General features: G+C 48.5%; 1 protein-coding gene across 1 annotated transcript; it reads right to left on the bottom strand.

The window, feature by feature from the left end:
* Positions 1-223: 223 nt before the first annotated feature.
* Positions 224-27,849, bottom strand: camsap1b (calmodulin regulated spectrin-associated protein 1b; the record flags this gene model as incomplete). The annotated part of the gene is made up of 18 exons (XM_080530775.1): positions 224-2,487; positions 3,142-3,260; positions 3,725-3,840; positions 4,070-4,157; positions 4,586-4,842; positions 5,664-5,800; positions 5,943-8,301; positions 8,877-8,961; positions 9,143-9,246; positions 10,105-10,273; positions 10,991-11,087; positions 11,179-11,318; positions 11,590-11,731; positions 12,584-12,646; positions 13,641-13,721; positions 14,385-14,546; positions 22,720-22,982; positions 27,666-27,849. 18 exons carry the CDS (start codon positions 27,847-27,849, stop codon positions 2,191-2,193), a joined length of 4,863 nt encoding a protein of 1,620 aa, XP_080386901.1. The 3' UTR covers positions 224-2,190.
* Positions 27,850-27,987: the final 138 nt, after the last annotated feature.

Here is a 27,987-nt window from a genome sequence, read left to right as displayed (position 1 = left end):
GTGTTCACCGTACGGCATCCACACTTTTCTTTGGTGTGCCTGGTCGGGAATCAATGTGAATAGTGCATGCAAGACTAACTACGACACTACTGTTGGTGATTCTGACTACCCTGCTTAAAGTAAACATGTGGTCTCAGACTAACAATGCAGAAGGAAAATGACAAAGTCTGCAAACGAAACAGAGAAATTAAGCCATGAGAATGAAAACCAAACATTTCAAAAGATGAAAATGTGTTTTATTAACTTGTAAAATGTATTCAGTTTCAGTGCTTCCTTTTAAAATAAATATTTGGGATGACATCAAACAAAATGGTCAAATGAACAAGGATGAAAATTACACTAGTGTAACAAAAAATGGTGATCAATGCCAATACAATCGTTTAGTAAACAAAACACACAAAATGTACAAAGATCTATCAAAAAATAAACCAAATGCAGCAAATTATAATCAAGTATTCTACGTGTTTTTGGAGACAGCAGTAGTATAGATGGAGGCCCTTTAGTTTACTGGTCAGTGTAAAATGGTAGTGTTTGGTTACGTTAAAGAAGGTTATTTCTCCGTTTGGAACGCACAGCGGTTCGTTTTTAAAACTATACCATCATCGTTTGTTTTCAACCAGTTTAGTATGCACATTATAGTTGAATGTTATCAGCGAGTAAAGTGCACGTGCAACACTTACGGTTGTTCTTGAGGCCAACATACGGTTTTCTAGAAAGCACTTGGACATAAACAAGAGAAAGAGAGAGAGAGAGTGAGAGAGAGACAGAGTGAGAGCGAGAGAGACAGAGAGAGAGATAATGTGGCAGTGTTTGTTGACACCTTTCAGGAATGCTCTTTAATGTCGGTAAATAATTAGACGAACAGTCCCCACAGAGTAACCTATTATGAATATATTAAATACTGTCATTCAACCCGGATACAGCGCACACACACTCTTCAGAACAAGAGCATGCAGCTCTCTGGGAAAGCTGGGTAGGCGACGTCACTCATGGTGTGGGATGGGGGGGAGGGGGGGGGGGGAGTACATTGCATGATAGAAGCCTTTGAAACATGATCATGTGTGCATCGTGAATACAGGACATAAGAGTGCCCGGTGGAGAAACACGACTAGCTCTAAACATCAGAGATTCATGTTATGAACAAATAACATCAGCTTGGATACTCTAGACCACAGTAACCACACTGCTCAATTAAAAACAAATAAAACAACATATAAACAAAGGAAAAACAAATAAGCATCATGACATTTTGTACCAAAGCCTATCATTCGTCCCCATCACCCCTCTCCGCAAAGGGGGTTAAAAGGCGAGTAGAAGAAGTATTTAAAACGACCATCGTAATTCTATACACACACACACCAGTGCTAGCGGCTGCGGTTAAAAGCGGTTGAATAAATAGACGATAGTACCACGATGCGTGAAGGCCAACAGATGCCCGGGAGAGTCCCAGAGACAGGAGACAGTTCAGAGCAGCAGGTTTGGAGAGAGGGACAGGAAGAAAGAGAGAGAAACTGGTGAGGCAAAGTTGGCGATGGTTGTCTGCTAGTTATCTGGAGACTGGTGCAGCAGACTGTGACTCCTAACGGGATGAAAGCTGGTCCCACAGTAGGCTATATATTCTGCAGCGGAGAGAACATCCAGCTCCCCTAGAAAGGAGAAGAACCTACACTTCCGTCCAAAAGAGAGGGTTGGGGGGGGAGGTGTATATGCTGCAGCTGAGCTCTCAACAAATCACCATCACCAACCGATAAATACTTCAAGTAAAAGAAATCCACCACATGAAAAAAATGCCACATGCTCGAGGTCGTACAAAAACAAGAACCGAATCGATACCCTGAACAGATCACATTGAGATCCCAGAGGATGTCCTAGTCGTCTCTGATGACCTGACTCACAGCCGGGCATCAGGCCCACAGATGTATCCATCCATCCATCCATCCAACCGAGACCCACAACTCTGCATGTCCCTGTCTCAGTCCCACCTACAAGGGACCACATGTCCATAAGTGTGGTTTCTCCTGGGTGGATGAGAGAGGGGAGGGTGGTGGTGGTGGTGGTGGTTGTGGGGACGAGGGGGAGGGGGTTCATGGCTGTGGACATCAATGCAGTCTATCCAGGAGAGGAGGTTGGGTTAAGGGAGAGAAACCCAAGCGGGTTGGGGTTGGAGGAGGGACATTCCTCTCCGCCAGGTTATTTTCCCACCTTCTTTGGCACAGTGGGTCTCTTGGCCTGCCACAGGTGGTTGTGGATGGTGATGGCGTCGATGCTCACAGACACGGTCTTGGCAGGGATGACGGTGAACTGCTTGCGGTCGGAGCTGTACTTGTACATCTTGTCGACCATTTTCTTGCTGATGCTCTTGGGGCCCGTGCCGGTGAGCTTGTGGATCTCCTCCGTGTCGGGGAAGAAGGAGTAGAGCGCCCGGAACTGGCAGCCGGCGTCGCGGAACAGGATCATCAGGTGGTTGGAGTCACACTTCTCCAGCTCCTGAGGGTGAGGGTGAGGGAGGTGACAGGGGATTGATTATAAACATGACATACTGTATTATTAAAAAAAAAAAAAGTACGTTTTCTGAGTGGGGCAGTCCCACTCATATTTTTCATTTTATTGGACAGATACAGTGAAGGGAGAGAGGGCATGTCAGCAGGGCATGGGCCAGATTCGATCCCATGCCGACATGGGCATATGTGTGCACTGTAGACCGCGGTGCTAGACCACCGGACCACCCCAGGCCACAGACATACTGTATATTATCAACACAGTCAACTGTGGATAAAATGAGATGGCTCGAGGCTGTTGTGAAGGCTCGCACTTAACCCAATGCAAATGTATTTGCATTGGGACTGAAGGAACTGTAAATAGACATGGGAGTTTATCATCAATAATGCGCCAAATTTCTCTGACCCACTAAATCTGACCTGGATGCTGCTGAGCTAATTTTCACTGCTTGAGGTTTTTACTAAAATCAGCACAGTTAAAAATGGACAAATAGGACAGAGGCTCTACCACACTCTCTGGACCAACAAACTCCTTAGACAGAAAAATAGATCAAATGGATCAACTAAAACAATCATGGATCCTCCATTTCGTTGATGAGACTTGACAAAAGTGAGATTGATTGACAGTAAGATGCTAGCGAACCTCCAGGATGTTGTTCTTCTGGGGCTCGTTGACCTTCCCGGCCAGGCAGCAGTGGGCGATAGCGTTGTGGATGATTGGCTTGTTGGACTTGGAGCTGGGCTCCTTGAACAGCTTGGGCCCTGATGGACAATATACAGAGGACAGGGCTTAGCATTAGCATTCAAACCACCACATACTGAGATACAACAAGGAACACTGCCGCGTGATGTTTATTTGTAGCATATTGAACGTTATTTGACATTTAGATTTACATTTTGGCATTTGGCCAAAGACACCTTTATCCAAAGCGACTTACTTAGACAAATGTATTTGTTGTAAGTGAATCATCTATCAGTTAACACACGAAAAGGTCATCTCTGCTTGGGCCAGGGGCCATTAGCAGTCATAATCAAAGAAGATTCTTTAATTTAAATTTTTTACAGTAGAGAAACTGTACAGGAAACTGGGAGATAGAGGGATTCATATAATTTGATGGAATCAATCTTAATCTTAAATTAAATTGTGTTCTGGTACCAATAAGGTCATTATTTTAACTGCATAACTTTCAGTCTGTAGTAAAGGCACTGATTGCGTATGTAGACACCTGTGTATTCTGCCATGGAGGTGATGGAAGAAGCAGTGGAGCCGTTGTCCCAGTCTCTGTCAGTGTTCTGGCTGGCGTTCCGACTCAGGCCTGGGAACGACTCCACAGACTCGCCCCTGGCAGGAGACAGTCAGAGAGAACACAGACGTGAGCAAAACTAACGGTGTACAAAGGAAATACGAAACACACACTCACTACACAGTACACCACAGACACACACACACACACACACACACACACACACACACGTACACGTACGTACACGTACACGTACACGTACACACACGTACACACACGTACACACACGTACACACACACACACACGAAAGGATTTGAGCTTGTTACCGGTGGGAGCCCGCCCCTCCAGAGTGGACGCTGTCTGCCTCGGTGGCCAGGGACAGACTGGAGCCAGACTGCTGGCTCAGGTTGTCAGCTACAGAGGAACAGAGAAGGCCATCTTTGTATCACGCACACTGCTTGGTGCACTCATACACTCCCTCACGCAAGAAATGCATGGCTATCGAAAAAGTCAATCGAATTGCTCTGCATAAGGACTGTAGTTAGGGAATCTGTGGAAAAACATTTCCAATCCATATACCTCTAATGCAATGCTTTTAGGGAGATTAATAGCTACCCTAGCATTGGTAGCAGGGGAGGCTTGGTGCAGGTAGAAATCGAATTCATTGTAAAGAAATGGGTCTCATTGTAATGCACGGGATGGAATAAGGAATCACACACGTGTGTTTAATCCCTCTCCTCATTCCATGCATTACAATTTCCCCGGCGACCTCCACCAGCCTCCCCTGATCCCCTGACTCATAGGCTTTGGGGAACACCAGACAGCGGCCGGACGGTTCTTACGGGTGGAAGAAGAGCACTTGGAGACGGTGTCGCTGGAGGACTCGGGCTCCCTGAACAGAGATTTGGGTCTGGTTTGTCTCTTGGCCTTGGGGGTGGGCTTGGGAGTGGGCTTGGGAGTGGGGGGCTTGGGCTTGGGCTTCCCCAGGCCCTGCTCCTCCAGCAGCTCCTGTTGCTTCCTCCTCAGGTACTCCTGCTTGATCAGCTCCCTCCTGGTCTTCTCCTCCTCCTTCTTCAGCCGGTCCTCCTCAGCCTTCTGCCTGCCGCAAAACAAGAACACAGTGTCACAACAAAGAGCCACCTCTGAAGACTGACAACACAAGGCTGAAGAGAAACCTGGCAAGTCTTTTGGTTCAAGAGATGTGGTTCAAGAGATGTGGTTCAAGAGATGTGGTTCAAGGTTTGATGTGAAAAGTGTTGGAGCACTGTTGGTTTTTAATATATTGTAGTTGTTATCTTATGCACACCAAGTACATTTCCTGTATGTGTGAATATAGTTGGCAATAAAAATAAAAAAATCTGATTCTGATGCAATGAAGTGTTGATGTTTGAAGATACCATTCCTTTTACATAATCATGTGTTCTTGGACGAGTGCTATAGTGGGGGAGGTGATGGTGTAATTGTGCTGGACTAGTGCCAGTGCTCCAATCTCTGTGAGAAGTGTCTTTATGGGTCTGTTTCCAAGATACAGAATAAGCCTAGTCTTAGACTAAAGACTTAAGACTCTTCAATCGAGGTTCTCTAGGATTTAGCTTAATCTGTGTTCGGGGGAAACAGCCACATCATCTACTGGACAAGAGTAGTATTTTTGAAAGGTTTTGGGGAATGGAACCTCACTGAGACCAGGTTTCTCTAGTTCAGAAAGCCTGGGGGAATCCTTTGCAGGAAGTAGCTAAACAAAGGGGCGGAAAGTAACCCGTTCGAAACGAGCGACGGCCTTGCTCTCCCATTGCCTCTCCACTTCGATCCGAGCCAGATCGGTGGATTCAAAATGCTCCAGATCTCCAAAGGCAGTGTGAAAACAATGTGATTTCTTTGGAGGTATGGCTACTAGGCGAGACCATGGGGGCGCAGGTTTACCTGGCCTCGTCCCGTTTGAGCTCCGTCTCGGCCTCTAGCTGGTGCTTGCGGAGCCGCGCCTCTTCAGCCTTCTTCTGCTGTCTCAGGAGGAACACGGCTCGCTTCTTGGCCAGCTCGTCCTCCGCCTTCTGCTCGTCCTGCACCGCCACACAACACACTTACTCGCATCGTTCCTCCCAATTACTTTTATACAACATTATTTGATGATTAATTAACAGCTTTCCACACAGACACAGACACAGACACAGACACAGACAAAGATACACAGACACACAGTACCTTGAAGAAGAAGCCCAGCCCAGACTTCTGTTCCCCGTCGCCGTCCTGGCTGTCCTCACGCCGCTCCTCCCCGTCCTCCGTCAGGTTGGACAGGTCCACCTCGATCAGGTGGGCCTTGCTCCGGGACACGTCCTCCGAGGGCACGTTCTCCTTCCCCGAGCCGTCCGAGGAGTTCAGCTCTCCCTCCTTCAGGGTACTGGACAGGCACTCGTCAAAGGACACTTCGGGGGCGGCGCTGGCCGCGAACGGGTCGATACGGGCCGGCACGCGCAGGTTCGCCTCGTCGTGCAGCCGGAACGTGGCGCTTCTGAGGTGGCTGCCGGGCGGCTTGTCCTGCCCGACGATCGTCTCTCCTGCCGATGACGGGGTTCTGGGGCTGTGGGTGCCCGGGTGCTCCACCCTAGGGGACCTGCCCCCGGGGAACTGCCTCAGGTGGGGCAGGGTCTCCACGCTCTGGGTGGGGGTGATGGCCCTGAGGCCCATCCTGCCGTGGTCCTTAGCCAGCTTCAGCTCCGAGGGCTTGGTCCTGGGGCCTCTGGCCGAGCTCAGCTTGGGGGGTTTCCGGACAGGGGCGCTACCCGCGGTGTTGGAGATGGGCTCCACGAAGTGAACGGCGGCGCGGACCTTGGATTCGTTGGTCTTGTCGTTAGCCGCGGAGGGCGGCGGGGCGCCGGGGGAGGCGGACTGTACATTCTGTTTCATCAGGAGGTCCTGCTGGACGGACAGCTGCATCATCTGCTGCTGGATGCTCCCGATGGCGTCGTTGAGCAGCTCGATGGAGCGGTTACACTCGTTCAGATCCAGGTCGTCTTCTAACGCCAGGCCGCCGCTTCCCTTCCGGTCCACGCTCTCTAAGGCACCCTGTGGGGATGGGGTGGCGGACTCCGCCTCTTTGGCGGCCCTCAGCGCGTCGGCGCACGAGTCGTCCTTCGAGCTTCCCCCGTTGAGCTCCTCTTTGGAGTGGTAGTCGGGCTTGAGCGGGTGGCTGGGGGGCAGGGTGTCGCTCTTGCCCTTCTTGACGATGTGCAGGAAGGCCGCCTTGCCCAGCTTCTGCCTCTGCCGCGCCGACAGCGCCTCCATCTTCTTCTTCTGGTGCTCGATGGCCCGCCGCTTCTCCTCCAGCTGCATGTGGAGCTGCACCAGCTCCGAGGCCAGCATGTTCACGCCGTCGCCTCCGCCGCGCCCCCCGCCGCCCGGCGAGGAGGGGCTCTGGTCCCTCTTCAGTCTCCAGGAGGAGGCCAGGGGCAGGGGGCCGCCGCCGCACTCGGAGCCGTCCGGCGTGGTCCTCTGGGAGCTGGAGGCGCTGGAGCAGCGCAGGTCGTGGTTGCTGCCGAAGCGCTGCTGGGCCTTGCGCTCGGCGAAGCTGGTCATGCGCACGCTGCCGCTGGCCAGGCTGCTGGCCTGGGACTGCGTGCTGAGGCAGGGGCTGGAGCGGCCGCTGCCGCCGCCGTCGTCCGCCACCGCGTCCTTGTCCTTGTCGCCGTGCTCCTTCACGTTCATGTCCTCCCGCAGCTTGGCCGACTCCTCTTCCTCGTCTTCCTCCCCCCCGTCGAAGGCTTTCCCGGGCCGAGCCGGGTCCTTGGTGGTGAGGGCCTCGTCCAGCGCTTCCTCGTCCGCCTCGTCCAGCTCGGGTTCCCGTTCCTGGCTGACGGGCTGCTTCTGGTCTTCGGTGTCAAAGGAGGAGTGGAGGTAGAAGCTCCCGGCCGGCTCGGTGGAGGAGGGGTCCACGCTGCTGGTGACCAGGGGCCTGAAGGCTGCCTGACCCTGGGGGTTCCCCGCCGGAGAGGCCTCGGTAGACAGGTCAAACTCCCCGCTCGAGGTGGGGGTGAAGGTCCGGTTTACGACGGTGGGGGCTTTCCTCCTGGCCGCCGCTGCGGTTGACCCGCCTCTACAGCCGACGGCTCCCCGCGAGCGCACCTCCCCGCTCTCCTCGTCCTTATTCACGCATACAGACTTCTCTTTCGCCGGTTTTAACACCGCAGGCATCAGTGGTTCTAAGTAAAAGCTATCGGGTTTGGACTCTGAGGGCTTGGCGGGCTCGGCGGTGGCGTTGGGCTGCGTCCCCTCCCCCGGGTTGGGGAGGGCGGGCGCCTCAGTCCTCATCACTGCCACCAGCTCCTCCTCCTCCTCCTCGTCCTCCATGTTAACGTGCTCCAGCAGGCCGTGGCCGTTAACCCTGCGGGGGCCGGGGGCCTGGGCCGGAGGGAGACCGTGGTGCTTAGGTGTGATGCTGACCACGTTGGAGGCCAGGCTGTCCTTACTGATGGAGCGCGCCAGGCTCACGCTGTCCCCCGAGGCGATGTCAGCGTCACTGTCGGCGGCCGAGTGGAAGGCGTAAGGGTTCAGCTGAGACATCGGCCTAAAAAGAGAGACACGACACATAAATATATATCTGGGACGTGACCGACCGACATTAGACACTGGGCAGAAAGTAAACTACTGAACCATTTGAATGATAAGATAAAGGTTAGGAATCCTGAAAAAATAAACTAGAAATAAACTAGAAAGCTAGCAGAAATAGCTAGGAAGCTAGTATTTTTTTTACCTAGGTAACTAGTGCTATCTTGGCAAAGGATCTTCCATAACAATGAAAAAACTAAAAAGAGCAGATCTCTCTCTCTCTCCCTCACTCCTCCAGCACAGTGCTGTGTGTGAGTGAGTGAGTGAACCAAACCCTTCCTCTTGACCTCTCACAGCTGAGGAGAGAATTTTTCTTTCGCAATTTCACTTTCTCCCTCATCTACTAGGTCGAAGTTGAGCCACACAAGGCTTAGACAAAGCCTGTGATTTCCCTCTCTCGTTTTTTTTTTTTCCAAAGGGGTTGAGTAGGGATTTAACTGATTATATCATAATCGATTACGAGTCCCGGCAGGTACCAGTACTTGTGTACACGTTCACACCCCTAGTAGAGCCAGTAGTGAGGACTGTCCGTACCTCTGCCTCTTCTCAGGCCAGGCCACCACAGAAGCTCGCGGCGGCGCCTCCGACTGGGTCAGGGAGTTGGAGCGGTTCCTGAGGCCTGGTCATATGACACACAAAAGCAAGATCAACCAGGGACCGCAAACACACGGTTACATCACACAATATATAAGAGCGGGTGCCACAACCGTATCATCGTAAGAGGAACAAACATAAAGAGAGATGTGAACGCCTGTTGCGGTGCGTTTTCAGTGGTAGATGAGAACTGTGGTCTTCAGTACCTGAGGGGTCGTCTCCTTGCTGCTGCTGTTGCTTCTGCTGCTGCTGTCTCTGCCTCAGAGGAAGGAGAGGGTGGGAGGGGCTGAAGGCAGGGCCACCTTTACTGCTGAGAAACACACACACACACATACACACATTACACAATTGGAATCCACACAATCCCACAGAATTTTTTTTTTTTTTCCTTCATTCTTTCTGGGTTGCCTGAATTAATTTCGCAGGTCTCTGTACCCAGACAGTTTAAGGATTAGCACACTAACACCTTTAGTAAAGTAGATGACCTGACCCACATTCTCTCAACCCACTGTAAACTGGTCTAATAGCAGATTGGGAACGAGATACTTTACTGAGACTTTTTTTCCACCGCTTGAATTATAAATCAGTGTAAGTGAGGTAGCTCTTTTGACGTTGTACAAAACAGAGATCAAGGCCAACAGACATCAAGCAAACAGTAGTAGTATCAACAGTCACATCAGTATCAACATCAGGTTGTCATGACAACTGCCCACGCTACAGATGAATAGGCTGTCAGTGGGTATGACAGCCTGAGTCTATCTATCCCTTTAATACCATCAGATAATCTCTGAACCTCCCACACACATGCGCACACACACACACAGACCAACGCACACACGTGTACACACATGTGTACACACTCACACACACACACACACACACACACACGCACGCACGCACGCACAGCATAGCCATGCAAGGAGTTAATGCTATAAGCTTAGATGCATTTCGTAATGTACTTAAGTTCATAACCATAACGCTCAGAGCTAAGGGTTAAAGTGGGAGCCCAGCAAATGAGTGAGAGGAGATTTGGGGACACATGAAGACGGTCAATGAGAGATATCAGCTAACACAACAACAAAATGGGCTTTTGTCTACAGCCCTGCGTGGCTCTGGGGAAGAGAAACAGGTGGATGAGATGAGGTGGAGAGCGAGAGGAAAGACTTACAGAGGGTCAGACTCTTCAGGGTGCAGGAAGTACCTGTTACAGACTTCAGGGCTGCTCTGGACCATGAGAGAGGCCTCTGTAACGCCAGGGCTGACCAGGAAGCTGCGCTTGGTGGCGTTGGAGATGGGGACCGTGGGGCGGGAAGACTTGGGCAGAGACATTGCTCGGGCTGTGAGAGGAGGGTAGAGATGTCAATCAAAAAAACGAGCGAGTAATCTGAAGGCGGATCTCAAATACTAACTATAATAATCGTATCCAAAACTGGAATTGTTCTTTTCCTTGTTGTTTAAGCTGTCTTTTGTTACGGTAAAACAATATATTTGTTTTTATATGTCAGACTGTGTGTTATTGAGATAGAGATCATTCTCATACATGTAAAAATATCGACAGAAACGTCACAAGGATTAGGCTAAACAAATTAACCTTTAAAACGGCAGTAATGAGGGGATGAGGCACTTGACACACCAGCTGAGCGACACATTATGTTCTAGAACACGCATGCGGAAAGAGTGACACATTTCTTTTGTAATTAATCTCAGGTTGAGTCATTTGATCCCTTCCTTGTTATGCAGGTTCAACAGCTTTGTAGGTCCATTCGCCCAGCTCATAAGAGATCAAATAACACATCCATGGCTTTCACTTGAGAACAGGGTAGTGGTGGTCTAGTGGATAGTGAGTTGGACTTGGGATCGGAAGGTTGTGAGTTCAAATCCCGCCTGAAGCCACACCACTACTAGTGTGCCCTTGGGTAAGGCACTTAGCCCTCAGTTACTCCAGGGGGAATGTCCCTGTAATTCATAATTGTAAGTCGCTTTGGATAAAAGCGTCTGCTAAATGGCAAAAATTTAATTAATTAAATTAACACATCCGTACAACTCCTCCTCACCGTCCTTCAACTCCTGGAGGTCCCTGGGCTGGACAAAATCAGGCTTGACCGTCTCAAACCACCAGAAGAGCTCAGCGATGAAGACCATCACATTGTGCTGCACAGATAGATCATTGTCAGAGGTTATAGTCAGAGAACTCATAGAGACACATATCACCAACGACGACTAGGCTCTCGTATGCCCTTACCTTGAGCACGAGCGGAGAATAAAGCATGTCTTCCATGGTCAGGTAGAAGCTCTTGTTGAGATACTCGCTGGAGAACTCCTTGAGCAGGTGGATGTTGTACAGACTGTCCGCTATGGAGGTGACCTCCTTCAGGCAGACATCTGACGATGGGAGATACAAAAAGGTCAACTGCTTAGAAATGTCACCGAACGTTCCGGGCACTGTGCATCCAACAGAGCACACTGGCCAAATGTGTACAATGCAATAAATACAACATGAAAATAGGATTATGATGGTGAGATAAAAGAAAAAGGATTATAGATTTTTTTCTGAGGTCAGAAAACAGCAGGAATGTTTTGATTTGAATGATGAAGTCCCAGATTTAGCTGTGTGAGAGGGTTGTGTGTGTGTGTGTGTGTGTGTGTTTATTACCGTCGAGCTTCATGAGGTCGGGGCAGTAGTAGTGGACCACGGTGAGCAGCGCCGCCCCGTCACACACGTCCCTCATCAGGTCCTCCAACAGGGGGAAGAAGGGCAGCTGGCGTCCCGAGGCGTGCTCCCTGCGATACCGCACCTGACCGCCAGGGGGCGAGAGGGAGAAGTTAACAAAGAACAGCCATAAACAAAACCAAAAACAGACTGGGGGGGGTGCTTGTTCCATGGGGTGCAACGTTTAGGAAACCGCAGATAGAAATGTAATGAATAGAGTCATCCTTCTCTACAAAGACACTCAGGGTCTGGTCTAGACAATACATTTTCTATCTGGTCATTTTCGTTCAGGCACCGACGTTCCACTCATGAACCAGCCCCAGTGTTTAGCTTAGAGAAGGGTGGGGGGGGTGAGGTGAAGTGGGGTGGTGTCCTATGTTGAGCAGTGTCACGGAGATATCAGCGCTCCTGGTCTGTCAGCCACACTCGGGCCTCTCTGGGAATGATGCGCCACCACAGTCGAACCAGGCCACTGGCACACTGAGAGGGACATGTGGGAGTCATTGGCCCACTTCTGGTAACTGTGTTGGGGTAGAGAAAGCCACTCACCCCCCCCTGCTGCTGTGATAAAACGCTTAATAGCCTTCATAGACTCTCACCTAACCGCACGAAACATGAATCTAACCAAGGATTAGGTCATGACAAAGATGAGGGATTATACTGCTATAACCGTTAACTGGAGCTATAATAAACAACCCAATCAATTGTTTTGCATAAAACAAGTTTGCACACAGGCCACAAAAACAGAGAGAATGTCAAGCTAACGAATACCCTCCACCATGACACCACACACACTAATGTTGGATCTATACTATTGGGGGAGAAGATGATTCTACAAGGGTAAGAAACTTAACAGAGGCATCTAACTCTGCAGACACTAGGGACGGAGAGAGAGAGAGAGACATGGAGTCTACGTCTGGAGGAGTAGGTACTGTACCACTGTGGAGAACTCCTCCTCTGGGTCCAACATGCAATGGGCCAGGGCGTGCATCACGTCAGACTGAGAGAGACACACCGTAAGAGAGAGAGAGAGAGAGAGAGAGAGACAGACAGAGAGACCATGGGCACAGCAGAGACAGCGTGGGAGGGTGAGAGACCAGGAGGAGGAGAGGTTTAGGTGGCAGAGGGTGACTGTGAGAGGGTGGGCAGGGGTGGGCCAGGGTGGCGCTGATATCTCAGCACATGAGCAGAGGAAGGAAAAGCAAGGGCTTAGCAATGGAGACACAGTCACACACACACTCACTCACTCACTCACACACACACACACACACACACACACGCGCACTCACACAGCTGGACAGTGCACAGGGGCTTGAAATGAAAAGGCAAAAAAAAAGAAATTGTTTCACCCAATATCCAAAAACCACCTGACAACACAGTGTGACATTCTCAATCCAAAATGAAAATAAAACAGCAGCCTTCTCAGACCGTTTAGACTCGACTGGCTACGAGCAGCACAGAATGAGCTTGGATGAGCCACGAAGGTGTGAGAGAGAGAGCACACATCGACACAGAACTATGCGTGCAGTGGGAGGAGTGGGAGGAGGAGGAGAGGTGGTGTTGGGACTAGCAGCCAACTTACAGGTACTAGTTTCCAATACCATTTGGAGGGTGACTATCCAGAGAGCAGGGAGAGGGGAAGGGAGGGGGGAGGGGGACAGTTAGGAATAGGAGCAGAAAGGTCAATAGGTCAGAGGTCAGGTCACACAGAGGATTGATTGATCGGCTTCTGGGTTAAGAATACAGAAGTCAGATCGGTTTCAACCTCGACGTTGGAGAGAGAGAGAGCTTTGTACTGTTACACATATTGGACCCTGCTGCAGTCTTGAACTAGGTCTCTGTTTTTAACAAGAGTGAAAAATAAATGTGTCCCACAGGGGCGGACGTAGTCCGAGGACATCACCGGCCATTTTGGCTCCGGTGTTCCAGTTTCCTGGTTCTCTCTCTGTGGGAGTGTCAACAAGAGGGGCCATCCGGCTCCAGCCTTACTGTACCTTCTGGTGGCCGGGGGACTCGAGTGGGTGCGGCTTGACTTTGAGCTCCCTCTCTGTGATCTCCCTCATCTTCATGTTCACCTGTCGGAAGAAGACAAAAGGGTTCATTCTGGGTCCTCAGGAGACCCCCCGGTACACAGTACACCTCCTTGTCGTGTTCTCCCCTTCGTCTGAACCCCTCTCAGAGAGAGCAGGACTGATGGAATGGCTTCTCTTGCCCCATAGTGTTCCCCTCTCAGGTCTGTGTACGATTGATGACTGAATAGGTTTCGGTCTTTCCTCAGCTGTGCAACCCTTTGTTTTATGCACGCTATTAAGACACAGTGAAAGTGGTTCAGTAAACATCTAAGCAGCGAAACAGAACAAAGGCTGTACTGAATTGCTGCGTCTCACTCACACACACACACACACACACACACACCGTGAGACAGCAGTGAATAATGTACACTGCGTCAGGGCCTCTGAATGTCTGAGGCCTGCAGCCACTGATGGACGACTGTAATACAAGCCTGTTAGTGAGTCACCAGTGTGTGTGTGTGTGTGTGTGTGTGTGTGTATGCGCAAATCAGTACTCCACAATCCCCTGGCCTCTCAGAGTAGCAGACTCATAGGAGCCTCAAGCAAGCAAACAAAACTGCCTCACAGCATACTGATATGGGCATGACCACACATAACCTAGTTGTGTGTGTGTGTGTGTGTGTGTGTGTGTGTGTGTACTATACATGTATGTGTGCTGTCTGTCACCTTGTTGATCCAGAAGACCATGGCGTCCTCCAGGTCAAAGGGCAGCTCCTTTGAGGCGCTGAATGTGGAGAAGCGTTTGACGCAGGCCACCACCTTCTCTATGCTGATCATCTCCACCGTGTAGGCCATCATCAGGGCGTCGATCATGGGCATGTGGGAACTCTGTATAGGGGAGGAAGGAGGAGAGGGATACAGACCAGATCAGACAACAACCTTTAAAAAAGGTAAACCATCGTCAGGGCGTCAATCATCTAGGCCAGGGGTCCCCAAACTTTTTTCTGTGAGGGCCACATCATTTTTCCTTTCTGTGATGGGGGGCCTGGGTCGGTCTCTAACATAAAATAATATGGAACGGAGTGAAATGGAGGCGAGCACTGGTGGATGCAAACAAAGTCTAAACAGTTGAATTTGGATCGAATTTATACCTATAGTGATATGTCAATGAAATATAATCAGTTTTACAGTCTGATACATGAGGGAGGACCCTCATCATACACGGGGGGACCCATGAAGCAGGGCTGTCTGGGGGTCCTTAAACGAGCATCAAACATTTCATTTCTTGCATTTTGGTGAATTTAGATGCAATTTGTGCCCTTTCTGCATCAATTTATGGTGGAAATGTCATTATTTATGTAAAGGAAAACACAATACTCAGGCACCAGATGACCATTCAAAATGTAATGTAATATAATGCAATATAAGGCTCTCAGGCATTCTGTACTTTCAAATATGTATTCTCCTTGAGCAGTCAACATCAACTATCAGCTATTTCGCTAGCAAACACGAAAGCTAACTTATTTGTGAAACAGCGCCCCCGCCACCACGTCGGCGCAGTGCCGCTATTGCAGTTAGAAATGACAGAAACGCTTGTAGAAAATACGACCTTCAGAGTTTTGTTGAGAGCTGAAGACGGCTAAAATATGACGGAGGCAGCCGCCTCATAATTCTCTATGCAGGAAAAACCCTGCTTGACACAGATCATGAACAAATTATTTTGTTTTCTCCTGCAGCTACATTATCTATCCCCCATTGTTTCAATTCATCTGGTGCCGCGGGACACACCTCCTCCGCGATCACATTCATACATTTATTGACAAACTTCTTTGCATTTAACAATAATAATCACTTGTGCACTGTTGGTTAAATCCCCTGCATTCTGAATCAACTTTTCTCTTTACCAACCGTTTGGCCATTTTTCATTTCTCTGAATTTTCGTTCTAGCTCGCGTGCACTAGGGATGGACGGTTTTCAATTATTGAAACCGAAAAACCGTCAAAGACTAAAACCGCGAAAAGAGAGCGACAATTTCAAATAATTGAGCCCTACTGCTACAATACACTCATGTCGAACACCATTAAAACACCGTAAGCACAGTCGCAACACATTTAGGCTACTTAGTTTCACAAATATAAGTGGAAAGGCAGACTTTTGTAAGCTACACCATACATGAAAAACACATGAACACTTAACACACCAGCTCCGCTGATCCAGGGTGCACGCCTGCACGGAAGATCATCTCTTGGAACAGCGTCTTCATTGAATGAACTGCTTTCTCAATATCTTGGTTCTTAGACAAAGTTTCAGCTGCTGCTCAATGTATTGAAATATTTGAATACTGCTCAATAATCACTGAAATATTAGACTTAGAATTATGCAGTGAACATGCTTAAAGCTTTTCATAAAAACCACATGCCGCGAGACTGACTCGTCCTGAACTGTCGTAAGTCAATCAACAAAGAATGCCCCATCAAAATAAAAGTGCCCATGGTAGAGCTGTCAAAATAGAGCTTTCAAAATAAATGTACTAATACAGATAGAGATAAATACAGAACTACCTTTGCGTCACTAAGTGACCGCGTATCTTCTGAGACATGCGTTCTGTCATCACTTTCAGTAGCGCCTTCACAACACTCTTGATCCGTATAGCTCTTGTTTTATTATATTGTGGTTTAGTAAATACTGCACTTGGAGTTACATTCAATGCATGATTTGTGCTATAGAACATAAATAAAGTTTGATTGATTGATATCAAATCAAATCACATTTTATTTCTATAGCGCATTTCTCACAAAAGTGACCCAATGCGCTTTACAGAGAGCAGCGAAAATTATCTTATTAAATGTAAGCGACTAATTGTAAAAAACCTTTCCTATCTACCAATAACTGAAGGCAACTATCTTTCCCATAGAGTGATTCGTTACCCTTAAATATAATCCCAATTAGATATTAATCCTCAATTATTCTTCACAACTGACCAAACCTCTCACTCATTGCGCGGCAGATTCAGACTGTATCATTGTTATTTTCACACACGACAAACATGTGACATGTTCCAGTTTTATTCTTTGAACAACATAACAAACAAAATAAATAAATAAATAAAATAAAATCCGGTTTCAGACGGTTTTGATAAAAAACCGTTTCTATTTTTATAAACCCCGGTTTTCGGTTTAACCGAAAAACCGTCCATCCCTAGCGTGCACCTGCTATAGATCCGCATTCTGTGGGCGGGTGAAACTAACTAATAATGTTATTAATGAAAATAGTTTATAACTAAGGGAAATTTTAATTTGAAAGCCAACCTTTAATATAAAATACAGATATGATATGATTAAAACATATATTTAAAGTTTAATTTTCAAAATATGTTTCTGGCATTGTTGAGAGTGTGTGGGGGCGACGTTGTTCAAAGGGCCGGTCCAAGTGTGGGGGTGGGCCGTGTTCGGCCCGCGGGCCGTAGTTTGGGGACCCCTGAATTCTAGGCAGTCTGGACAAGATAGAGGGGTGGGTAGTGGTACAGAAACAGAACAGACATCATCATCATCATCATCATCATCAACAAACTCAAGTCACACCAACCATGTTAATTGTCCTCCAAAGCCCTTCATCGGTTTGCTAATCTGCTCTACACAACAAGAGAAGGAAGGACAGTTGAGAGCTGAGGACAGACTCATTCAGAGGGATAATGATGATGGTATCAGTCCGCAGCGTATACAACAATTACGCAGCTCGAAATAACATCCTGGTCTTTTGTCTCTTCTTCAACTCTTGACCCAGCAGCGCTATCAGAACGATCATCAACCCACCCACCCATCCCACCCACCCACACACACAAACATCCACTCACACACCCACACCCACACCGTACCCAAAACCATGATGGTATCCCAATACAATATGAAAGGCAGGAGACAGGAGGGAAAGGGAATCCCCTCTCTCAACATGCCCTGACTTCCATCTTTGCCCTCACTTCCTCCACCCATGCCCACAGTTCCTCACATCAGCCTGAACACTCACCCCCCCCGTTCCTCTGTCACGGGGACAGAGATGGTAGATTAGGATGCCGAAAAGTGCTGGCACTCTGAATTCTGAGTTTGCAATTTCAGTCGGACCGCTAGAGGGGTGCTCAGTCCATGAAATATGAATGTATATATATAAAGAAAAATATGATCCCTTCAAAGATGTTTTATTTGCTGACCTAATTTTCATTATCTATGGGTAGATTAGGATTTCATAGAAAACAGACAGCACTCCAAATGAATGAAATTAAACCACAACATTGTATGCATGGACAGTGTGCGCCTAGTCGATTAGGACTTCAACACTGAGCTATGGGATATCAAATCAAAACACCAAAGGACTGTCCTGTCGGCCCAGCCTTTTCAGATAAAAGATAAGATATTTTTTATTGATCTCTGAGGGGGAAATTGTCTTTTTGCACACACAGCACACACAGGGTGTGTGATCGGGCTGCTAGCTCCATTGTCTAGCTGGTCTGAGTGACTAGCCGGACGGTAATCCACTGAAATTACTACAAAAATCCTAGTTAGATGTGCTATGGACGAGGCACCACAGCTCTAGTACTCCTCTGCCCCACCCCTCCATCCACACACACACACAGCCCCGTGCTCTGCCTGACACACAGTAATCCTATTGGGGGGGGGTAATAGAGGACAAATCAGGATTAGCTCCTAGAGCCGAGGGGAGCTATTCACAGCAGCACAGACCTATATGGACACAGCCAATGTTGTACGATCGTTGCGCAACCCTCACACACACCCACCCACCCACCCACACCCACCCACCCACACACACACACACACACACACATACATACATACATACATACAGACACAGAAAGCATGCTTCAACCTGGCAACTAGGGATGAGGGAATAAAACAAATGTCTCACATCTATACATCCCTGTGTCTAAATGTTTTCCCCTGCACCATGTTTTCCATCTCCGCAGTCACTTGTAAGTCGCCATCTCTGCTGCAGCGCGTGGTTGAATTTTAGTTGAATGCTTTATTTTAACGCATTATTATTAAGTCAAAGAACAAGAGTGTGTTTGAAAGTCAGGAAAAGCGTGAGTGAAATGTGCAGAAGTCAGTCACCAATTTTGGTTGTTTAATTGAAGCATATTATTCGTAAACCTTTGTTGGCTACCTACCAAAGTGGCTAGTAAGATCTAGATTCCACCAATTACAAAATCAAAATTGTTCCACATTTGGCATGGGTGTTAATGTTTTGCTCTGATTGCTGTGGTTCAAGAAGAGGCTGTTCCAACAGCCAGTGTTACGCCCCAGAGTCAAAGGGAGAGAGAGATGAACAATAGGACGTGAAAACAGACAATGGACTGAGTCGTCTGACGTAGGGGCGTATTTCATCTCTTCCTAACACACACGTAACCTTCAGACAGAGCCTGTATCGACGGACCCCGGGAGAGTATCTGGTAGTGTTGTTATATTGCCTTAAGCTCTCGCTCTTCCCCGTCTCTCTCAAACACACACAGACACACACACACACACACACACACACACACACACACACACACCAAACCTGTCTGACCCAGGAGAGAGAACACTGCTGGTTTTTTACAAGCCCCAGCTGCTCCCCATCTCTTCTCTTTAGGCAGCAGCACAGACAAGAGGCTTAGCTGTCTGCAGGTACTCTCTCTCATTCTCTCTCTCTCTCTCTCTCTCTCTCACACACACACACACACACACACACACACACGCACGCACGCACGCACGCACGCACACGCACACGCATTCACACACATGCACACAGATAGAACATGGGCGTTGCCATAGAAACGCCTTGCCAAGTCAGCAACCAGGGTGGGGGCGGGGTTCTCATCTCTTATAAAGTCTACCAAAGCTAAGCACTTTCAAAAGGATTGCAGACTTTCTAAGCATTTATACTGGCTGATTACATACAGGCCTGCCCGGATTATATGCCAGCCAGCCCCTTGTCAACGGTCCCAGACACATCCTTGACTAGTCAGCCAGCAGAAGCCTCCTAGAGCAAGAAGCTGGTTACCATGGCAGCGGCGGGGTAGAACATTTGAACTGTTCCAGAGTGGCGGCGTAGCTTACTGTAAGTGCTCTCAGTGAAATGGAGAGAGGACTGGAGTAATGTTCTCTTTAATTCAATGTGCTCGGAGCAATGGCATGGAGCGCTGTTGATTCCAGATGAAAGTCTGTAGTTTTTGGGGTGCGTTGGCTAGCCTGTGTAAAAGCTAAGCTGTAAAAACAGCCATCACAGAGTGGATCAAGACCCCCAAGCGCCCCCCCGCCCCCCCCATTTCCTGCACTGATACACAATGACATGTCAGCAGGACGTGTGTCATAACACTCAGTTTCCCCTGGCGGACACAGGCCCAACAGGGAACAATCTGGCGAACCTTATCATCACCATCAGTCACAGAAATACTCATCACAAAGGACAAGCTCTGCTTGACGAGAACTAGTCGCCTATAGGCTCTGTGCAGTAAGCTAGGGATGCTAGCAGAGAATGTAGAAAGTAAACCCAAACCAATCAATACTTTGCCTCACATACCCTCAACAACTTTTCCAAACAGGCCAGACAAAGATGGAAAAAGTAGGCTAGAGCAGCCAGCACAGATGGTCGATGTCCGTCTCTATAATCACCGGTCCTAGCGTCAGTCAGAGGGGACAGAGCAGAGGGCTGATCGAAAACCACTATGTTGTTTATTATTCCAACATTATTCAACACCTGTGCCTTTTATCCATCCCGTGTCTGCACGGAAAACAAGCTTGATCAAATGGTAAATGGACTGCACTTATATAGCGCCTTTATCCAAAGCGCTTTACAACGGCCTCTCATTCACCCATTCACACACACATTCACACACCACTGGCGGCAAGCTACCATGCAAGGCGCCGGCCCGCTCACTGCCCGCTCACAGCCAGCAATTTGGGGTTCAGTGTCTTGCCCGAGAACACTTCGACATGTGGCCAGGCGGGGGTCGAACCGCCGATCAGCCAACCTTGCGATCATTAGACGGCGGCTCTACCTCCAGCGCCGGTTGATCAGAAAACACACGTATCAAGTGCAACTATAATAATAATATATAGCCTAATATATGCCATTTAGCTGATGCTTTTATCCAAAGCAACTTTCAGTGCATAGTACTGCATACATTTTTCAGTATATATGGTCCCAGCGGGAATCGAACCCACAACCAAAGCGTTGTTAGCGCAATGCTCTATCAACTCCTGGGGCTTCACATCACCAACGACCTCACCTGGGAAGAACATACGAACCAGGGGGTGAAAAAACCGCAACATCGCCTCTTTCATCTCAGGCGGCTGAAAAAGTTCCGCTTAGGGCTTAAGATCCTAGGGGCCTTCTTCAGAGGCACAACTGAGAGCATCCTGACGGGATGCATCACTGCCTGGTAGGGGAGCTGCGCTGCACAAAATCGCAAAACGCTGCAACGGGTAGTGCGGACAGCTGAGAAGATCAGTGGATGTGAGCTTCCCTCCATCCGGGACACGTACAAGGACCGGTGTATCAGAAGGGCCCTCAGGATTATTAGGGACCCCAGCCACCCCAATCAGAAACTGTTTGAGCTATTGCCGTCTGGAAAACGTTACTGAAGCCTTGGGGCTAAAACCCAGAGGTTGTCAAACAGCTATTTCCCCCCAAGCAATCAGCCTCTTAGAGAAACACACTGGAAGAAAACAAAAAGACTGCCTGCCAACCCCACTACAAAAATGAACATATCACATTATTACACCTACTTGCACACTAACTGGATTACTTGAATACCACTGGACTACTTAACTCCCGTACTGTATTATATTGCATTTCCTATCATTGTGCTTTGCACAGCATTTTTGCACTATTGAAGGCACTGTAAAACCATCACTCTATTACTTTATTACTGTAGGATTAGGCCAACTTATTTTACTTATTCACTTTACTTAGTTTTATTGTGATTTTGTATCTGAATGCTGCAATGCCAATGTTGAGGAACCAAAGCCAAAGAATGTTGCTCGTGTACTTGATGTAATAAACGATTCGGACTCTAATTCACCTGAGCCACAGAGGACATCAACTCATTGTCACTATCAACTCACATTGGAGCAGTGATGCAAAGAAACCAGAAGACATCACAAACCCTTTTGATGATGTTATCCAGTATCACCCGAGCTATGTCTATGTCTTTATATGGGCAAGGGTCACAGTAAAACCCCTCCCACCTATTTGGATACTGAAAGGTAGCAAGCGATAAGGAAACCACATAGTCAGGAACCAGTTTTAATAGGTCAAACAACGGCACACACCAAAATCAAGTTGACCTGGTGATGATGACACAAGGCTTCATGAGGGACCCCCCCCCCCCCCCCCCCAGACCTCTAACCTACAGGATCTCTCTAGCTCAGGTTTAAAGGTCATGTTTTCCAGACCTGCCCAGTAGTGTAGCATGATAAGACATGCCAATGCTTCAGAGTCCTGCAGTGAGATGCCGTGGTTGATAGTGGGAACAATGGCCACTTTCACTGGTTAAATCCACAAAGATAAGACATCTACAGCAGGAAGAGACAGTGATACTACTGACTGGCAGCCCTGCCTACCTGCTCACTCTCCCTCCCTCCCAATTAAAGGTCAATACACATCAGTCTGAATTATCCCAAAAGAACCAATCGGCCCAGGAAAGAATGCCTCGAGAACCTATCCAGCTAAAGGCCATCTAGCATCAATAAACAGAAAAACAAACGAAAGAACAGATAAAAAAGAGGCCATGGAACATTTGTGCTTTTTTGGGCTTGATTGATGTAGCTACTGGCAGAGTACTTTGGTGTTTGTGTGCAGAGTACACAGTCCACTACACCCTCTGTCTGTCCGTCTGCCTATAGATCGATCCGTCTGCTCTGAGATGTTTACAAAGAGGAAAAAAAAGTCGACAAGATGGTGCAGTCAGTGCCCTTCTTACATTCTTTGGGGAAAACCCTGCATCCATCCCTCCCTCCCTCCGTCCCTCCCTCCCTCCAGCCACCGACCCACCAACGCCTGCCCCACTCACCATTTTGATGGGCACACAGGCGAGGTCGCCCTCGGTGACGGGCGTGTCGTCACTCTCCATGACGTAGATGCCCTTGCGGGAGAGCGCCTGGATGACGGACATGTGGGACTGCAGAGAGGCGGCCTGCTCCGTCTTGAGGATGAGGGCGCACACGCGGCAGTAGAGCTCGCAGGACAGCAGCAGGTGGATGACGGGGGGCTTGATGTGCTCCTGGTCATACTGGTCCGTGTAGAAGGGGTCCCGCAGGTCCTCGGGGATGTGGTCTGGAGGACGGGAAGGCAGAGAGAGAAGAGGGCATTAGAAGAAGAAGAAGAAGGTTCAACCTTTGTCATTGCACACAGAGTACAACGAAATGTGTTTTATGCTCTAGGTAAGGGGTCAGAGCCATAGAAGGAGACCCTGGAGCAATTAGGGGTTCAGTGCCTCGCTCAAGGACACTTCGACACGTGCCCAGCCGGGGTTTGAACCGCCAACCTGCCGACCTTGCGATCATTAGAGGCCGGCTCTACTGGCTGAGCCACACTTAGGCCTACTTTCTATAAAATAAATCAATAAAAACCTTGCTGATAGAGAGATTCAACTTCTCCAACATGACTCACACTCCAAACTCCTTCTTTTCTAAGCATATGTAGGTCTGTTCCAGTGCAGGGAATAGGGAAGAGTTGAGGTTTCAGCAATCAAAAGGAATGTGACAAAGGCGACGGCATACAGTGTAAATATGTGTTCTGCGCAGGGTTCACTTGACTCTGGGTAAATATAGCTACAGTCGTCTCCGTGTCTCAGGGGTGTACTCAGGGGTACACTCAAACAGATACAGCGTCCTCCTGGCTCATACCAGAGCCGTGTTCTCAGGTGACAACAGCATGGTGTGCCAGCCGGCACTCTCTTTCTGCTCTGTAACCATAACCACAAAGGAACACACACACACACACACACACACACACACACACACACACACACACCTGTAACAGCTAAGTCCTACTCTGACATTTTGCATAGGCCTATATCAGGTGATGCACTAAACCCTGGCCTTGATTGAAAACAAATATACAAATCCCTCTAGCCTAGAATTCAAACGGTTAGGGAGCAGGGGCGTCACATGGAGAACCACCGGTCTCCGAAAGGTGTGGTGACGTTAGGACACCGGGGCAAAACAATAACCCGATTCCATGATTCAGACATGTCTATTTCAGGTGTGTCTGTTGGGCTCCAAAGCAGCCTGCTACTCCACACCTCTATGTTCCTAGTGCTACTGTGACTGATGGCTTGAACAAGGGAATCACTCGTCGTCAGCATTCTCCCATCTACACAAAAAGGAAGACACGCAGGCAGGCGGGGAGGGAGGACTCTCCCTCCACTGCTGCTTAAGAGAGTCAGTCAATAATCCAGCAGATAGATGGATACTGATTATACCTCAATAATAGGAAGCACAGCAGAAAATCTGCTCATGGAACGACGGTTGAGTTGAACAATATGCTAGGAGATGATCATAACACAGCATGACTGTGTGTGTGTGTACCAGAGGAACGTTACGGTCTGCGATTCCTGGAGTAATGTGTGTGTGTGTGTGTGTGTGTGTGTGTGTGTGTGTGTATGAAATACAAAGTAAACACTGAGTGCAACCGAACGATAGCAAGCCTGTGCTTGGATAGTTTCACAGTGTATAACATCATTATGTCATTATGTCATTAATGTCATTTCGTTTGTAATTTGCATGGAAATTACGTGTCTTTACAAAAAAGAAGCCTCAGAACAATATCAAGCGTAACCGTACATGACAATAAGCCTGTGATTGTATATGAGAATAACAGAGGGGTAATTCCTGGAGAGCCGTGTGTACGCATTACAACAGAGACCCTGATTGTGTGAAAACAAAAGGCGTCTGGCTGGGGGCAGGCGGGTCTTCACGTTTGACTTCCCTCCAGAGAGCCTGATGCTGTGTGGCAGCAGCTGCCCCCCCCCCCACCCCCCCCTCCTCCTCCTCCTACCACCACCACTACAGCGGGGCTGATATATTCAACTGCTGGGACGGGGATAGGGCCGTGAGCAGGCCTGGGTCTGGGCGACACCCCCCCTGTGTTGTTGTTGCCAGGAGGACAGTACTGTGGTTGGGGATCATGGATGATCCTACAGTTACCATCATCCACAGCAGACTGGAGGAGGGCAGCAGCACCAGCATGCCCCAACGGGTGCCCATTCTGCCTGGCACTCATAAGAGGAGGCGGGCCTGGCGCACACACATACACAGAAAGACACACAGACAGACACAGACACACATAGTCACATACCCATCCTGACCTCCATGCAAGCACACTCTCTCTCTCACACACACACACACACACACACACACGACAGTTCACACAAGAACGCACACACACATAAACACACCTACTCCTTCCCTGATACATCTGAGTGGAGTGGGAGAGGCTGTTTTGTTTAACGCTGATGCCTGCCAGAAGTCATTGTATAAGGCTAGGTCAGCCTCGTCTGTGTAGCATGACCACTAGGCCTATACTCCACTAAAACCAAACAAAGCATCGAGGCACTGATGGTGATAAGCAAATAGAGCTAATACATGCAGTCCTCAAGGGGGAAAACAATTACTGCTGCAGCTGAGGACAGTCCCCAAGGCCACCAAAGCTTCTGGCTACTAGCCTACTGTATACATGTTTCCCTCCATAATCAAACAGCCTCTCGTCTTCCCCGAGCTCATCTACAGTCGACAAGCAGCAGTAGATGTACGGTCTTCTATGAGACGCTACCGTGCAGCTGCGGGAGCTTGTCTCTGCTCTGTCTCAACCTGCATCGTTAGGGCCCCTGAGAGCAGATGACTGGCAGCAGGGAGATTCCTCCCTCAGTTGAGAGACGAGAGGCAGCCAGCAACATTCGTCATCAGCAAGACAAGCCAATTAGGAGACTGCATTGCCTGGCTCTGAGGTTCTGGAACCAATGACCAGGGATATACACCGGAGCACAGAGAGCAGGAAAACGTTGAGGAGAAAAAAAAGGGAGGGAGAGGGACACTCCGTCCATACGGCCGACTGTACAGCCCAACCCTTATTAACTATGCCTTGAGCTTTGATCAATTGTTCACTGTGTGTGTGTGTGTGTGTGTGTGTGTGTGTGTGTGTGTGTGTGTGTGTGTGTGTGTGTGTGTGTGTGTACTACTGCAGGCTTGTTGAGTCTTGAGTGACATCATTGAATCACGATAATAATGTCTCCAAAAATGGAATGGGCACTGGGCAGACAGCCTATGTTATACTAAGCTAGGCCTACAAAAAATGGCCCAAATAGTAGTACTAATAAAGGTGACTGCTGTACAAAACTTGGATCCCTCGAGTTAAAGGTTAGTTGAGGGTTCAGCAGTTCCAGTAGCCAACATGTAGACTAGACACAACAACTCACTCGACACACACTATACAAAGACAAACAGGCCTGCGTATCCAAAAGGCAATAAAAAAGAAGAAATGAATGCATGTTATGGATCACTGTGATGTTCTTCCAGATGACGACACGGACCGATGGCCTACGCTATTGGCGTGGCTGTGTGTTTAGCAATTAAAAATTCATAGGCCCAGTGCAAGTGCATTCTGAGTGAAATTAGGTCAACGGTCTCACACATGACCGGTTTCCTCGACTTGTGAAAGCCCTTGGATATTTCCGCATGGTCTTTGCATGTATTCTGCATGGACCTGAATGCCCTCAAAAACAACATGCTGAGCTGATTGCTATTTCAAAGACACCTGTATATGGACTGGATGTATGGACTGACAATGCTTGTTGAGACGCACTATGTGAAAGCGTGAAGAAGGCCTACATTCAGTATCCATCAATTACATGTAGATTAATTACAATTACAATGAGTACGTTTAGGATAACTACCGAGGAGAGGACGACTGCTGACACCTTAAGCTTAGGTAAAAGTAAAAGTAACTGCACAACAGATCAGCACGCTTCTCACGATATTGTTGCCTTGCTCCAGCCTCCGACACAACAGGGCTACACTGGGCAGTAGCTAACTGATGATGACGATGTTGATAGGGAGTGTGAGGGAGACTAATATTTTACTGTGACATTTTCCAGGCCCTGACGACTGTCTAACCAATATATCCTGTCGTGTCTTGTCGGCCTCCTGTGAGTCCTGTCTCACTGTGCTGGTAAAGGCCACTGCACAAACACAGAACGGCAGAATCTGCTGTGTCAGTAGGAAGGTGCTTCACTTGCCAAGTGAATGATGTAGGTCCACAGTCCACACACACACACACATACACACATACACACATACACACATACACACATACATACAATCAATCAACTGTATTTTCATTTGAAAATAATAATTTCATTCTGTCGGGCTCCTCTCCCACCAGCTAGACCAGCTCCAAACACTGCTCATCAACCGCCTCTGGCATGGAGGAGCACACATGGGTCCCGTCCAACAACAACATTTGGGCCTGCTAGGCCTGAAGACGGGGCACAAACACAGCTGATTCGCACTTTCTAGTCCAAGTAAAAAATAAAAAAAAGAAGCATACCGGTGACTACTAGTGACGGTGTCCCCTACTGACAAACCTTGTCAAAAAAAACTCTTAAGTGAAATGTCAGGCTGCTTCTCTACAAGGCAAAAAACGAGCTACAATGAGCATACATAACTGTAGGCCCATAGGAAAATGTTGGTACTCTGAGAGCCACAACGCCGGTGTGCAACAACAAGGTGTGTGTGTGTGTGTGTGTGTGTGTGTGTGTGTGTGTGTGTGTGTGTGTGTGTGTGTGTGTGTGTGTGTGTGTGTGTGTGTGTCTGTGTGTGTGTGTGTATTGTGAGTGTGAGTGTGAGTGTGAGTGTGTGTGTGTGTGTGTGTGTGTGTGTGTGTGTGTGTGTGTGTATGTATGTGCGGGGGGTGTGTGTGTGTGTGTGTGTGTGTGTGCAAAAGCGTGAAATAACTTACCAATGCCGTAGGCTTTGGCGAACAGCCACCGTAGGTTGGCGTCTATCTTCGCCCTGGCAGAGTCGTACATTTCCAAAGGTACCACCTCCATTGTCCCTTCGAATCCAGACCCAACAACCGAATCCATCTTTCTTCGGGGGGTGCTACTACCATCACCCCCGGCGCACTTCATATCCACATCCATCTTCAGACAAACAGAACGTGCACACACAAATCACATTAACAAACAATTCGAGTGAATTCGTGAGCTTAGAATGATAAGGTTCTATCTCCGTTTAGGGCAGTTCAGAGATATTGAGCGTCAACGTTTTTACATTCCATT

Source organism: Nansenia antarctica, assembly GCF_963989245.1.
Source record: "Nansenia antarctica genome assembly, chromosome: 5".
NCBI classification, from domain to species: domain Eukaryota; kingdom Metazoa; phylum Chordata; class Actinopteri; order Argentiniformes; family Microstomatidae; genus Nansenia; species Nansenia antarctica.
The sequence above is the reverse complement of the archived record's forward strand: the minus strand, read 5'-3'. Positions and strand labels throughout refer to the sequence as shown.